The 16,546-nt window shown below is 45.2% G+C and overlaps 1 protein-coding gene across 1 annotated transcript in view; it reads right to left on the bottom strand.

The window, feature by feature from the left end:
* The window catches only part of SYN2 (synapsin II), a 160,825-nt gene extending 147,747 nt beyond the window's left edge, over positions 1-13,078 (bottom strand). The window contains exon 1 of the mRNA XM_056501290.1: positions 12,599-13,078. Within this exon, the coding sequence (XP_056357265.1) occupies positions 12,599-12,966 (368 nt within the window). The 5' untranslated portion in view covers positions 12,967-13,078. The remainder of the gene's footprint in view (positions 1-12,598) is intronic.
* Between the last annotated feature and the right edge of the window lie 3,468 nt (positions 13,079-16,546).

The raw sequence follows: 16,546 nt of genomic DNA, 5'->3' as shown, positions 1-16,546 counted from the left end.
CCAACACAAAGAAATGGGAGAATGGAACCCCCTTTATTCCAACACAAAGAAATTCCAGCAAGGTGATCCCTCAATGGCTGAGCCACAAGAGAATTGCAAGTCCAAATCATCTGATTTTTTTATTTTTTTTTTTTCCCAAAGAGATGCCACAAATGGCAAATTGGAAAATGTTTCCAAGTGAAAAAGGCATAAACTAAGCACATATTTGTCCCACTAAAATACTGGAGAGGGGATTTTTTTAACAATGCCTGCATCAGCTACAAGGATACTTTATGCAGAAATCAGGCAGGTACCTTTGAGAAAATGTGTTTGAATTATGGCAAGTATTTTATTTTTTTGCTACCTCCTGAGCTGCACAATAAGAATTACTGTGCACTTCTCATTCTGTGATGAATTCTTGATGCAAAAGTCTAAATTTTCCATTATCTTCCAAGTTTTTCTTTAAGAGGAATGCAGAAAAACAGAAGGTGGACAGGAAGAGAATTTCCCAGGTGGGAATTCCTTGTGGACTGTGGCTCTCCCACCCTCTGGGGATGGTTTTGAAGGGTGTTGTTAATGGGAATAGGAGCTGGAAAATGTCACAGTGATGATGGAATGCAGCTCTCCTGGTCACAGGGCTGGGCTGGAGCTGCACTCCACTAAATTCTTTTATTTGCTTGGAAAACCCCCAGAATTCCTGTTTTTGTGGAGGAATTTCCACCACTTCACAGCTTAAGCTTTAAATTTATCAGCAGAGTATCACCATTTTTGCCATATTAAATTAATGTCAGAACTTTTGCCTGTTTGAAATGAAGGGTGACAGATTAAAGTCAGGAATCAATTCCTCAGAAAAATCAGCCAGCAGCTTGAAACAGCTCAACCACAGCACATTATTCCCCCAAAAAATCACTGCTGTCACATGCAGATACTTCACTGCCCATGTGGAAACAATACAAGAGTAAATAAATACAGTATTTAATCAGTATTTAATGCCTTTCACTGCCACTTCCCAACCTCCACAGTAATTTCACCCTGAATGTTCTATTTTGGTTTTAACACAAAGGGCCAGATTAGAAGTTTTCAATAAAAAAAAAAAAAAAAAAAAAAAAAGAAAACAACATGAAAACTTGATATACTTGGATTTTTCTTCTGCATCCTTTCCAAAAGGTTTCATGGTTGATTCAAGCAAAAGCAAGTTCTCAAGTATTCTTTTCAAGTAAAAGTTTCAACTTTTAAGTAGTTCTTGAAGTCTGCTCTAGTTTGTTTTAACATGGTTAAGTGACTGCACACTGACCTCAAAACCTGCAGCAGTATTGGTGGGGACAGCTGACAAGGAGAATTGTAAAAGGCAGTAGCTGTGCATCAGTTTAATTTGAGTTTGGACAGAAAAAAAAACTTATTTAATCTGAATACAATAAAAGAATCTACACAGGCAGGTCCTGAGCACTGGAATTTAAACAGAAATCATTTCTGAGAGGGTATTAAAGATGATTGAATATTTATAATTTAAACTATCTGATCAGAGCTGTTTGTAATCATTTTATTTTCCACTTACAGAATACAGAACTTGTGCTGGTCCTACAGTCATGGCTTTTTACCCTGAGTTTTCAGACAAAACTGAGGAATTTGTCCTCATTATGCAGAATAATTTCATGCCTTGCACAGCTCTTTCAGGAAAATGCTGCAGACAGAGATGTGCACACACTTTTACACGTGTGCAAATTAAGCTGCTTCTTGCCCCAGATTAAATTATTTGTGTGTGCTAATGAGATTAGCAGCACACCACTCCAGCCCTGCTGCAGCAGAGATGGGGACTTTGGTACTTCACAACAAGCTGCTTTTGCTGATTAACATCATTAACTCTGATTTATCTATTACACATAATCCTATTTGCCAACATGAAACCTATTTGCTGAAGTGCTCCAAGTGAAAATACTGTTCTCATCTTGAGGAGTCCAGTGTCCAGACCTAAAGAATTTCAGTCATCTATCAAAAAAAAAACCAAAACCAAAACCAAAACAAAAAAACCTACTCTAAAACACAGACTAAATCAAGAAATACAAAAGTGACTTTTAGAACTATTGTTCATCCCTCAAAAATAAATGTTTTCTTGCTACCAATTAGGTTTGCTTCCTTTCAAACACTCAGTTGGAAATTCCCAAACTGAAACAAGCCTTGAAATGAAGTAATGTGCTTTAAACTTCACATTAGTGTTTGTTGAAGAGTTTAATGCACAAAGTCTTCACCCCACCTTGACAGACAGACAGACAGACAGACAGAGTTTGCCAGGAGTTTTTGAAAAGGCTGAAACCACTACTGGAATTCTGTTCCACAGAAAGCATCACAAATCCACTGCTCTAGACCAGCCAGAGAAGAATTCAGGGAAAGCCTCCACCAGCCCAGGGACAAGCCCAGCAAACCAGAAAAATCGAGATTTAATTCTATTGTTATTACAGAAAGTGACAGCAGCCTGGATTTCAGGCTAACAGCACCTGGTGTGTTTGTTCTACATTGAAAGCCTTCCAGAGAGCTGTTCCTGAAGTGCAGGGACATAATCACAGAGGGATTTGGACAATAACAATCACACTCTGCATCTCCTTTTACAGTGGAGCTGAATTTCACTCTAAAGGCCACTTAGGAGCTGATTTGTCATCAATGCACAGCCCAAGAGCCAAGCTGAAAGGGATGCTTATAATGGGCAATATTCAGGGGAAAAAAAAAAAAAAGAAAACAGAAAGAAACCCACCAAGCAATAACCCCAAAGCTTCATTAGCTGCCTGATTTTTTGGAAAGGCCTTCCAGCAAATAAAAGGATAAAACAACTGCAAGACTAAACAGAAAAGCTCTGCTGGAATAGCCTCAGCAACCCAGTGGAAGTGGTTTGAGTAGAAATAATGTAAACCTTCATGCACACTAATTATATTTTATATTAATGTCTCTCTTGACTCCTCCCAGGTATTCCTATTGCCAAGGAAGGCAATCTTACCTTTGTGCACATTGAATTGCTGCTGGCTCACATCAGACATTTCTTCCTTAGTAGGAAAATTAATCAGCACAAAAAAAATCTTAGACCATGGGTCCAGCTAAAAGAATTTAGGCAGAGAACAGCCTGACACAAATCCTGAATCTCTAAATCCCAGAACATTGTGAGCCACACAATAGATGCTCATGAGACCTGTCTTCAAAAGAGCTGAGTGACTTTCCACTGGCACCATGGAAGAGCTTCCCTTCATTCCAGTGAAGGAAAACCACAGCCATGAACTACTTTCTACCTGGACAACACCCACCAGTGAAAATTCCTACAATTCATCTCAAAAAAACCCTTTTGCACACAGATATAAACATGACTACACACACCAAACACATTTTAAAGGGTCTATCAGCAACACGAGTGTCATTTATTGGTATATACTGTAAGGAACAGACTCAGGAAAATTACTTTTGGTTTTCTGTTCAAAGACAAAGGCTTCATAAATAATTTTTCCTCATTAAAAGTATCCCTAGGATTTTTATTTACCTTGAGCAGTAGATGGCTGAGACAACAACTCTTGAGTAAAATAAATTCTGCACTCACAGCACACTATGAAACCAGATTGCCACTCACTGGAATTGGATGTATTTATCATGTTTTATGATTAAACCTTTCCACCACACTTTCAGAATCACAAATTTGATGTGATGGCTTTTCTAACATTGATTTAGAAATCTTTCAAGACTTTCTCAATGCTGAGGTGTGTGTATACATAGAAAGCTGTCACTGGAAATCAGTTTCAGAGCAAAAGAAACCAGTGATACCAAGCAAGAGGTGGTGAAATAATGCTGATCTTCCTCCCTGGAGCATCCTGGTTTCCCTGAGCAAATGTGAGACTGTGATCTCCTACTGGAGTTTAATCCCCTAAATCTGGCCTGTTTCAGTGGAATTATAATCAGTCTTATTAGAAGGAATAAAGAAGAAATGAGGTCAAACAGAGCAAATGTGAGGTCAGGCAGGGAGTGTTACACACAGAGCTGGAGCATCCCATGAATTGAATGATTCCCATCCCCATCTGAGCTGCAGGAGTGAGCAGCTGTGAGCAGCAGGTGATGGGCACCAGGATCCCACACATCCCTCAGCATTCTGCTTTAAGGACACATTCTATTATTGGCTTTTCACAAATATTAAAATCAATGCTTTATGTATAATGTTGGAAAACTTTGCTGTATGAATAGAGTTTCTTTTAGCTCTGTTATTAACAAAACTTAGTAGTGTGATAAATAGATATAATTTTATTGGACTACAACATGGTGATGTAAAAAGCTTTTGTTCATGTAACTGACTCAGAGAATGGTAAAAAAATAATAATGAAATTCTTCACATTCTTGGATTATCCTATCTGGATGAAGATAACCAGAGGAATTTATTGATCAGGGAGTAGACAACAGGATGGAGACACAAAAAAAAGTTGATTTACAGGTTGGGGTGGGGAATGATTTTGAATAATGCATGAAGGTCTCTGGATAGGCAACAGGTTGATGCATTTAAAGGAGTGTTCTCTGAGTTAGTGTGTGCTCTTGGCTGGAGGCCAAGCACCCAGCCATATATCCTTTTGCTTTACTGTTTGTCTCTTATTGTCTGTTATTAAACCTTTTAAAATCTACCAGGATACTGAACCTTGTTTTTCACAATTCCCTGGCACAGCTGCAGCTGAGCTTGGTGGGTTTGGAGCCCTGCACTGCCCTGGGATCTGCAGGAAAACCAGGATTTAACATTCACTGTCCTCTGAATTAAACACTTCTATCACTTCAGCTTGATCAGCATTAGGAAGGATGTGACCTCAGCCACCTGATGCTTTAGGATTTTAGCTTTTATATTTTCCATGTATTTGCAATCCTGCAGTTCTTTAGTGTGTAACTCTGAGCTCCACACCCAGTGCCAGCTGCTGCTTTCCCATTCTGCTCAGACACAACAATTCCTCTCCAGCCTGGCAATCAAGGACACCTCACTGCCCCAGAGCCCAGAGATGGGAACAAAAGTGAATTGGGGGAGCAAACTTGGGGTGAATGACTTCATTACCTGGAGCTGGAATTGGGAGATTAACCCCAATATGCAAATGGACCAAACTTACCAAAGTATAAAAACCCCATGATCCATCATCCATTCTGGGTGCAGCCTGAAATGTACCTGAAGGCTTTTCAATAAATAAAACTGCCTTTATTGCCTTAATTTTGTCTGGCCCCTGTTTTTAGGTAGCCCAAAAAGGCATCACTCCAGCTGTTTGTCAGGAATCTGTTCATTCATATTCCATATTCATATTCCAGCCAGGGAGGAACAACAAAATCTTTGCACATTCTGCCCAGAGCTGAAGCTGTCCTTGCAGCCTGGGCTGTCTCTGAGTGTGGCTGGGCTCAGATAAAGCTGTTTAATTAGCAGAAGCAGCAGTGCAACCAAGCAAGGAGTTTTCACTCCATGGCCAGGGCAGAGGCTGCCCTCCCACCCACCGTGTCTGGGAGGTTTTGTCACCTCACTGCACATTTCTGCCACTGCCCAAGGTGAGCTGACTCCTCTTTGGAGGCAATGTCATTGCAGGTAACATCATTTCATCATTTATGGCCTGGCTTTTTGTCATCTACAACATTGCTTTCTCTGCCAATTTACTCTTTCCCATTCTTGACAACTTTTCCACCTGCCTGTGATTACCTTTGCTGCTGTGTTCAGCCAAGCAGGGCCAAATTCCTTCTGAGGAGGTTCTGTACCCAAACCTGGCTGCCTGCATTTGTTATTTTCCTTCCCCAAACACAGCTTTATACTCAAACACAGATTTTCACTGAAGTCCTATCCCATCTTTAAATGCAAATTGCAGTGTACCTTATTTATAAATAGACAAACCCCCCAAACATCAATTATTTCAGTGGTATTAAAACAGATTTCTGTAGTTTAAAGCATTCTTAATGGGATATAATTATATGATATTGGACATGGTGTTTCTGTGGGTCACTCACATGGTGCTATTAAGAACTGGGTACTGAAACTGCATAAAATGAAGTCACTACTTTTAGAAAATCCTGTGGGAATATTTAGCATCAATCTTCTGGGGAAACATGCTTTCAGCAAAAATGGCTTTTGCAGTGTCCTGCAGTGTTTACAGAATGGCATATAAATAAAACAGGAAGCCTTCTACACACACTTTTGCAAGATGAAGAATAAAACATCTATAATTACAGTTTTTAATACCCTTTTGTTCCATGCCTTTCCTATTTCAACAGGTTACAATTTGCTACTGGCAAGCCATTATCAAATTCTGAATAGGTTGCAAGTAGAATTTCTTATTTTACCTGGTTCCATAGTCTACCAAGAAATTTGTTATTCCTTTTATCTCTCCCTTCAGCCTCATTACTTTGAAATGTACCTCCCTGAAATTCATTATTTCCTTGCCAATTTTTCCATTTCATTTCTCTGAAGGCAAACTTCAGATGAAAACGTTGGCAAACTTTTTTCTCTAATATTATCTGTTCAACTAAATGTGTTACTATAGCTTTCATTAGGCTTCAAAGGCATTTCTATTGTCTCTAAAAGGTAGGGAAAAAAAGAAAAAAGTCACTTGGATCCTGAGCACAGGGGACTGGGATGGGGGTGACACCAGAATCTGTCCAAATTTGTGGCCAGCATCTCATTTACACTCAGCTGCCTAAAATAACATTGGAGCCTGCAAGAGTTTGGGTTGAGAGCACACAGAGCATGGAGCAGAAAGTGTTATCACTGAGAGATCTGGTTCCCATTCTCTGTCTTATCAAAAAGGTAATCTCTCTCACATGCTGTGTTTGCCTACTTACACAACACAGCAAAACATTGCACACGACAGAACTGTAGGTAAACAGAAAAAATATCAGCAGCTTTCTTCCTTAGATCATCTTAAAATACCAGCCCAGACATTGTCTGGTGCTGCACCAGCTGGAGAGCAGGCACAGAACACAACCTGGGTGAGGCTGAGGAACACACAAATTCAGATTTAACTGTTCCCTGCTTTGAAATGAAGCACATGAAACACAACTTGGGTGAGTTTGTACATGAAAATTCAGGTTGAACACCTTACCTACTTTGAAATGAAGCACAGAAAACACAACTTGGGTGAGGTTGTTGTGCACAAAAATTCAGATTTAACACCTTCCATACTTTGAAATGAAACACACAAAACACAATTTGGGTGAGGTTGTTGTACACGAAAATTCAGATTGAAGACCCCCCCATACCTTGAAATGAAGCACAGAAAGCACAACTTGAGTGAGGTTGTTGTGCACAAATATTCAGATTGAACATGTTCTATACTTTGAAATGAAATACACAAAACAGAACTTGGGTGAGGTTGTTTTACACAAAAATTCAGACTGAACACCTTCCCTACTTCAGTGAGCTCAGCTGCACACCCTGCTCCTCCAGCCCTTGCCCAGTGTGGAATTAACATTTAAAAATGGACAAAGCAGCAGTGCCAAGGCTCCTTGAGCTGTACTTTGCCCCTTGCTACCCCCAGAGGAGGCAGAGCTCAGGATGAAGCTGCAGAAACCCTCGTGGTTTCCTGGGTGCCTCCATCCCTGCTTTAATTGTGGCTTTTTTGGCTTGCAGAGAGCCCTTAATGCAGAGCTGGGAGCTGCAGCTGTGCTGGGAACTGATCTAATTACCAATTACCAATTACCAATTACCAATTACCTGCCTGGAAGAAGCACACACTGGCCTCCTGCAGAAGCTGCTGGCCAGCTCCTTTTTGGGGGCTGGGAGTCCTCTCCAAAGGACAACTTGAGTGAGTGAGACTGAAAGGTCTCACAAAGATCATTTTAAAATGCTAAGTTTTCATATGAAGTGAAAATTAGGGAGAAACCACTTTGTCACCCTTGCTCAGTTTCAGAGGGTTTAGGGAACCTTTGGCCTCCTTGAAATATGACAGTGCTTTACCAAAGGCCAGGTTGTTTTCAATTAATACCAAGAGTTTCCTTTTGCAAAGGCCATTTTAAATTAATAAAGGTGATTTAGCATAGGGTTTTTTTCTTCCCATATAAAATACACATATTGATAAGATCATCTTTTCTTTACACCCCACACTTGGTGATTTGGTTAAAGCCTTTAAAAACCTGCTCTAGAGCACTGCAGGGTTTGTCTCCAGACACATCCCAGTGCCAAGGAATCCCTTCCATCCCCTCCACCAGCTCCACCTTTATCCCAAACTGGCTTTCCCTCCCCATTTCCCTGGCTCTGTTTTCTTCTGGAAAACTGCAGAGGGCTCTGGCAGAGCACTTGCCCTCCTTTGTGCATTATTAAAACCAAGTGCTGCCTCCTAAATTTGGAAAACTTGCTCCCACTGAATGAAGTGAAAGCTGCAGCTCCTGAATAACACGTTAGAATTAAATACATGAGAATTCCAGGCCAATTGGAGTAAGGAAATACTAATTAGTTATGCACAATTGAGCCATCCCTAATGAACAGAGCTGCAGTGAAATTGTCATTGCAGTGTGTCCATGCATGTTTGCAAAAAACAGCAGCACACACAGTTTTAATTGAAACCCATTTCCACCTTCTAGTGAATGAAATAAACCCCCAAACCAAAAATCAAACCCTGAGAAGCTCGTGCTGCTCACTTCAAGAAATTTTTGTCATCAAGCAGTGCTTCTCTGCACTACAACAACAGTGTTCATATTAAAAATATTTCTGATGAGCAGTGTTTGCCCATAAGTGACTGGGTAATTTTAAACCAGAAAGTTTGCTCTTCATTTAGCATTTGTCCCAGCCAGTTGGGTTTATCTTTGGAGCCTGTCACAAGCTGAGCAACTACTCAGGCAGTAAACATGAAGGGAAAAAAAAAAAAAATAGGAATGATACTTACAACCAGATTTGTGCTTAAAAAAATACAAGAACAAAATTTCCCAGCTTTGTTCTTTTTATAATTTCACTGCTGCTGCCAGCAAGGCTTATACTCAAGCTTTAAAGGACAAGACACATTAAGTGATGATTAGTTTTCAATATTGAAGCAGCTTTCTGAATCTTATACATAAGTCTTTAATAAAGATAATAATCTATACACAGCTCCTTGGCCCCTTGCCACTGATGGATGGCCTCTCATCAACTGCTTGTTCAGCACTGAATACTCAGGATTTTTTTGTGTACAGAACAAAATGGTTATTTCCTGAGGAAATTAAACACATTTTAAAATAAACCTATCTAGCTGGAAATTTTGGGCACTTAATGCAGAATTAAGAGAGAAGCAAGCTGCCTAGGTTTAACTCAGCTCTGCCAGCAGTCACTTGGATGACCTTGAAGGAATCATTTCACTCCTTAGTTTCCTTTTTTTTGTAAAATATCAACAAAGATCCTCACAGCTGTAAAACAACCCTGGAGATCTGTCACATCCAATCACCATTAAACCTCCCAAATGGTTCTTGAAGCTCTGCCCTCCCCAGCAGGTCTGTGGAGCATCCACACACTCCCAGTGCATCCCAAACCCTCCACCAGATGTGGGAACTCATCAGAGGGTTTGGAGGTCGAGATATTGGAATTGTCTGCTCAACATGCAGCTGCAGGTGGGAAGGACATCACATCCAAATGCATAAAGAGCAGGCCTGGAAATAAAATCAGCTTTCCCAATGCCTCTGTGGAAATCATACAAATTAACAGCACTGGTGCACTGGAAGGGTTTGCACTCCAGCCACCTCCTCCTCGTGGTGCCAGGAAATTCTAAGACAATTCAGGGAAATTCTTGCTGGCTATTTGCTCCCACCTGTGGGCCAGAGGCTCATTTATGGTACAAAGTGACCAGCAGAGCCTTCCATGAGAGCCAGAACCAGCCAAGACCCCTTGCCATGGGTTTATTGATACAACCTTCAGCCTATTTCAATTTGTCCCTTCACTTGCCACCAAGGCTGGTGGAAAATCTTGATTCAGATTGTTTTACATCCCCACCTTCAGGAGAAGCACGACCACTATGTGTGGTTGGAAGACTCCAAAGAACCTGTAGGGAAGGAATTATCCTTTACAGCTCCTACACACCCTGGAGTGAGAAAGGAGGGTGCTTTGACTCTTTGACATGAAACTGCATTTACTCTTCCCTTAAGAAGTCAGGAAAATGGTAAAAAAGACACAAATTAGTATAGATAAGCCAATTCTCCCATTTTTTCCCATGCCATAAATGTAAAGCCATTGAAATGGAGAATTTCAAAACTTGCAATGGGACAAATCTCTTAGAGCAAGAAATTGAGGAAAGATGTCACAGAGATCAAGATTATAAAATGCAAGCAACAACTGGGATTTGGTTCTAGGTAGAATATCCCAAATGATTCCACAGGCAACAACAACAATGCTGGGTTAGTAAATCTTAGACTTGAAGTATAAGTTAACCTTTCACAGAATTAAAACATATTGGAAATAGAAGCTCCTTTTTGTCAGGGGTAAGAGGGAATATCCTTTGCTGACAGAAAAAGGTTTGTGCCTCCTCTGGCCCTCTCTGGAGAGGAACCAGTAAGATCTCAGCGTGATCCAGACCAAATTCCTTTGATTTCTATAGAAACTGCAACCCACAAGCACTATACACGCTCTCAATTTAAGGCAAACAAACACAGCACAGCTCAAAGCACCACAGAAACAAAGGCCAAGCACCTGATCCTCCCCTCAGGAGCAGAGCCCAGCAGCTGGAGGGTTTCTGGAGGCTCTCAGAGATGCTGTGGTGTTATTCTTTTATTTTTTTTGCTGTTATTGACAGGCTTTGCTCAGAGCATCACATGACAGAACCTCCCCCTGCAGCACAGCCCAGGGAGCTGGGGGTGCCCACAGCCACTGGCACCCACCTGCTGCCCCTCCCAGCCTTTCTTTTCCTTGCCCAGCTTCTAATCCTTATCCCATTTTACCCCACAGAGCCAGAAACCCCAGCAGATCAATGCATGCCCAGATGGGGATCTGTACTTCCCAAGGGATGGAACAAACTCTCCTGCATGGATTATCAGAATTCACACATATCTGGAGTTGGAAGGGACCCACAAGGGTCAGATATATCCTTTTTCAGGATATATTTTAAAATCTGTTACAAAATGACTGGTTTCTGGGAGAGGAAAGAGCCAGTGCAACACCAAACTGGTTTTTTTTTTGTTGTTTTTTTTTTTTTTTTTTTTTTTTAGAGCTACTCCGTATCCATGTCACATACTATGAGGAGGAGAAAAAAAAGGCAAAACCAAGCAAGCATGAGTAACCTTGTGAGGATTTGTGAGGCTCCCACCTGGAGTGCTCCTGGGGGAACTCCCATGCTGGGCTTCCAAAGCTCTGCCCCTATGCCCAGATTGTGCTAATTTGGGGTGCATTTGTCAAATATGTAAACCACGTATGGAAAACCACGTTCAAAATACTCACACTGGCTCCAGTAAAAATCAGAAAAATCTCCCAGAATGAAACCTTATGAATAAATGCAGTTATTGGAGGCAGAGAGCTGTGCACTATGAAATATAAAATATTAAATAAATGGATGTTTCTGCAAGGCAGGGAGCAGTGTCCATGGATGCATCTCCATGACGTAGCTACAGAGGCTGCCTCAGTCTGGCTGCTACAACCACCTTGTTTTTTTAAAAAGAAAAAAAAAAAATAGAAAAAAAGTAAAATCACCCCCCCACACACACAACGAACCACAAAACCAGACAGAAGAAAAAGCCTGGAAATGTAACAGGTAATGTTACCTTAACACAAATAACGTATCTGCTACAGTTAAAGGCTTCAATCCTCGGTTCGAGCATTTTATTAAAGCACCGTTTTAAAGCAAATTGGATCAGATCACAGATCACGAGCCCATGCAGACAGCGAGGCTATAAATTGGAGACGCCGAGAATAAAACCCTGAACCCGCAGTCCATTACCGGATGATCTCAGCGCTACAAAAACAGACTTGTTTCACTCCGCATCATTCTAGGGCGCTGCTAAGACCTTCTGCACTGCGATCAGCAGCAGCGAGGGGTGGCTGGGGACGTGTCCTTGCTCCGGAGCGCGGCACCCAGCAGTGCCACAGGTCTGGAGCAGCCACAGCCTCCCCTGCTGCCGCCAGCCAGGCGCGCCTGGAAAACCCCACGTTTTCCGTGCTGTCAGTGGGAGCCAAGCACGCAGCCCAAATCAAAGCTGATGAACACGGCAGGAATTGCCGGGGCCGGGGCCGGAGCGATGCTCGGCATCCCGACCTCCAGCAGAACGCCGCGGGAGCTGCGCGGAGCGAGCGGGCTCGTAAACACGGATTAACACACGCAGCGCCACAGCCGCGCACTGAGCCGTGCCCAGGACACCAAACCCAGCCTGCCGCTGCTATTGCTATTGCTGTCGCTGATATTGCGACAGGGAGCGCACGATATGCGCGCTCAGGGCGCTGCGCGTGTTTTATTTAGTGTAGTGATGGCAAACGGATTTCACGGCGCTCCAGGGCTCGCTGGGCTGGTTTTTGGCGGCTTTTTGGGGGTTTTTTTTGGCTCCATCTCCCAGCGGCTGAGCGGGGCCGGTGCGGGGGCTGTGCCCCAGGTGAGCCCGCACCTGCCGGGGAGCGACAGCGGGAGGACGGGGCAAGGACGGGGGCAAGGAGGACGATGGTGACGGTGATGATGATGACGATGGCGAGGGGCATGCGGGGGGCACCTACCAGTCCGTGTGCGGCTCGTCGATGACCAGCAGCAGCTTGAACTTTCTGCCGACAGCCGCGGAGACGGCGGCGGACGCGTCCACCAGCCCCGCCGAGGCCGCCGTCTGCTTGACGGCGTTGGAGAGCGAGCTGAAGAAGCTGCTGCCCGCGGACTGCTGCGGCGGCGGCTGCTGCGGAGGGGGCGCGGGCTGCGGCGGCTGCCGGCGCTCGGCGGCCGGGGAGCCCGAGGCGGGGCCCGCCGAGCCCGCGGAAGGCGGCGGCGGCGGCGGCTGCTGCGGCTCCGGCCGCTGCAGGTCGGTCATGTAGCCATTGGGCAGGTTGGCGATGAAGCTGCTGTCCGAGAGCCTGCGCCGCAGAAAGTTCATCATCTGGCCGGGCGGGGGGCTGCGGCGGGGCCGGGAGCGGGCTGTGCGATGCGCGCTCCGCGCTCCCTGCGCCGCTCCGCTCCGCGCTCCGCTCCGCGCTCTGCCCGCCCGCCGCTCTGCGCCCGCACCGCCACCGCCCGCCGGCAGGGGGCGGCCGAGGGGCGGGCGGGGCGCGGGGAGGGGACACGGAGCGGAGGGATGGGATGGGGACAGGAACGAGTACAGGGATGGGGATGGGATGGGATGGGATGGGATGGGATGGGATGGGATGGGATGGGATGGGATGGGATGGGATGGGATGGGGGATGGGAGGGGATGGGGATGGGATGGGATGGGGATGGGATGGGATGGGATGGGATGGGATGGGATGGGATGGGATGGGATGGGATGGGATGGGATGGGGATGGGATGGGATGGGATGGGATGGGATGGGATGGGATGGGATGGGATGGGATGGGATGGGATGGGATGGGATGGGATGGGATGGGGTTGGGATGGGGATGGGATGGGATGGGATGGGGACGGGGACAGGGATGGGGATGAGAGCAGGAGTGGGAACAGGGATGGGGATGGGGATGGGATGGGATGGGATGGGGATGGGAACGGGTACAGGGATGGGGATGGGGACAGCGATAGGGACAGGGATGAGAGCAGGAATGGGTACAGGTACAGGTATGGGGATGGGGATGTAGACAGCGATGGAAACAGCGATGGGGACAGTGATGGGGAGCAGGAACTGGTGCAGGAATGGGGACAGGCCGAGGATGCAGCTGTGTGCCCAGCCGGCAGAAGGGCGGCGATTCCCCCCGCGACAGCAGCGCAGAGCTCAGCGCTGCGGCGGGCGGTGAGGATGGGAAGGAGAGCGGTGCTGGGGACAGCTCCGAGCTGGATCGGGGCGCTGCGGCTGGAGCGCATCCCGGGACAGCTCCGGCATCAGCATCCCGGGACAGCTCCAGCTGAACATCCCGGGACAGCTCCAGCTGAACATCCCGGGACAGCTCCAGCTGACCATCCCGGGACAGCTCCGGCATCAGCATCCCGGGACAGCTCCGGCATCAGCATCCCGGGACAGCTCCAGCTGAGCATCCCGGGACAGCTCCAGCTGAGCATCCCGGGACAGCTCCAACTGAACATCCCGGGACAGCTCCAGCTGAGCATCCCGGGACAGCTCCATGTGAACATCCCGGGACAGCTCCAGCTGAGCATCCCGGGACAGCTCCAGCTGAACATCCCAGGACAGCTCCAGCTGAGCATCCCGGGACAGCTCCAGCTGAGCATCCCGGGACAGCTCCAGCTGAACATCCCAGGACAGCTCCAGCTGAACATCCCGGTGCAGTTCCAGCTGAACATCCCGGGAGAGCTCCAGGTGAGCATCCCGGGACAGTTCCACCTGAACATCCCGGGACAGCTCCAGGTGAGCATCCCCTCGGGCAGTGACAGCAGCACCGTCCCGAAGCGGTGGCTGTGAGCAGGAACAGGCACTGCCACACTCACATCCCCCGAAATATTAATAAAACATCTGTTATTACAGACCCCACGCTGGTTTATGTCAGAAATCACGTTTGAGGAAGGAGAGTGCTGTGTATCTTCAAGCAATTTTACATTGTAATGAGAATTATGGGTGCTTTTCCCACCAGGTTTTCTTTAAGAGTAATTTGCATCCTCTTTCCCCTGAGTTTTGGGATAATGACTGTGTGTAACATAAAACACATAACTCAGCCCTTTTCCTTTTATCCAAGATGCACAATCACAGCTCGTTTTGCTGCTGATCTTTACAGGCCATATTGAATGCAACAGGTGCTCTAATTAATAATAAACACAGTAAACCATGCAATAACTTGTTTTAAACTTAGAGTTTTAATAAAATCCCGGGTGCTAACACTTCCACAGTTTGAAGTTTACACGTTGGAAGGTGGAACTCTGCAGGATTCTTTCAGTGGGACAAGATCTGGCCCTGTTCACACATCTCTGTGGAAAACTCATTTTCTTACTGATGAAATCTGAAATCCAAGGTATTTCCTGGTTCAGTCTCCACATTTGCTGGCAGGTTTTAAGGATTGTAACCATGGCTATCAGACTCTCCAGAACAGTTGCCCACTGTGTTTTCTCTCACTCTGGGATGTTTGGGTGAATAGCAGGAGACTTGTCCACCCACCCTGTGCACTCTGAAGTTGTCTTGGCTATATAAAACAAATAGTATTTCCCACTTTACCCACTTTTTTCACTTTGAATCTACTGGCCCTTCCCTATGAGCAGCTTCTCACGTTTTTTGTTTATTTTTGTTTTGTTTTTTGTTAGTTGATTTTTTTTCCCCTCTTTATGTTGTCACCACTATGCTGACAAAAATCTTTTAAAATATCCATCATTCTCAAATTCCAGACCCAGAGGGTTTTCAAAACATCTCATAGAATACTGTAGCAACCTTAAATCCAAATCTGCACCCAATCAACTGGTAGCTGACCTTGGTGGAAGTGTCAAAAACTTGCTTTTTAATGCAGAACAACCCAGAATGAGGAGCTCTCTGTGCAGCACTGTTGTTACTGTGAGGGAAAGCTTTGTTGAAAGAGCATCAGTAGATATTACAGGGAGCTTGATGAATTTAATAGCACATAAACCTGTGCCTGAAAAAGAACAAATGGCATTTTTTTGGTCCAAACTACTGTTGGTGATGCTTGAACCCCTCACAGCACATTTGTGAGGTAATTCAAGACAATTGTGTCTAATAGGGAGTGAGAACACTGAACTGCTGGCATGTTAAATGACAGGAAGGCTCAGTATCAAAAGGAGAGAACACAGCAGCAATCTGAAATCCAGCTTTGTTCCCTACCACTGAAATCAAAAAGCCAAAAGAGATGAAATTATTTGTGGTTAGTTGTGCTGACAGACTGAGAGGAGAAGAAGGAAAGGAAAGGGTGAAGCATCCTAACGTGCACCCTTGCAGTGAGTTTCATGAGACACCCCAGTGCATCCTCCTGCTGTTTCAGAGGCCCTGAAGCAAACCCAGCTTTCTATTTCTGGCTCTTGCCTGGCCCAGGTGGCAGCTGAGCCACCTGAGGGTGTGACAGGAACAGGCACAGAGTGAGGCACTGCCTCCCTCACTGCCCCACAAGGACACAAATTCAGCTCCATGCCCTCCCCAAGCCAGGCTCCCACTCTCTGACTGATGAACATTATCAGGGAACAATTAGCAATTAGTGAGCCAGAACTGGGGTTTTGTCAGGTGTTATTTCCTGAATGATGGTCGAGACTTGTGCTGCCCTAGAACATCTCCTGTGCCCTGCAGTGCATTAACTCTTCTCTGGAAACCCCATGGCAATCTATTCCAGAAACCATCCTTCATTAGTGACCAGGTTTTACCTCTGCTTTGGACAGGGATGAATCCCTGCTGCAGAAGAGGGTTTTGTAGTCTCATGAATAATTCCTGCTGAGATGTGAGAGCGAGTTCAAAACAAGTTCTGTGACATGAGAACAGCCTGCAACAGAAACAGGCAGGTGACAGGTCAGATAAATAATTACAGGTGACAAAATTCTCTCTCTTCCAAAATCCAAAGTTATGATAGCAGTAACACTTATCTTCCCATTT

Source organism: Oenanthe melanoleuca, chromosome 12, assembly GCF_029582105.1.
Source record: "Oenanthe melanoleuca isolate GR-GAL-2019-014 chromosome 12, OMel1.0, whole genome shotgun sequence".
In the NCBI taxonomy this organism is placed as follows: domain Eukaryota; kingdom Metazoa; phylum Chordata; class Aves; order Passeriformes; family Muscicapidae; genus Oenanthe; species Oenanthe melanoleuca.
Note: the sequence above shows the minus strand (reverse complement) of the source record. Positions and strands in the feature narration are given on the sequence as shown.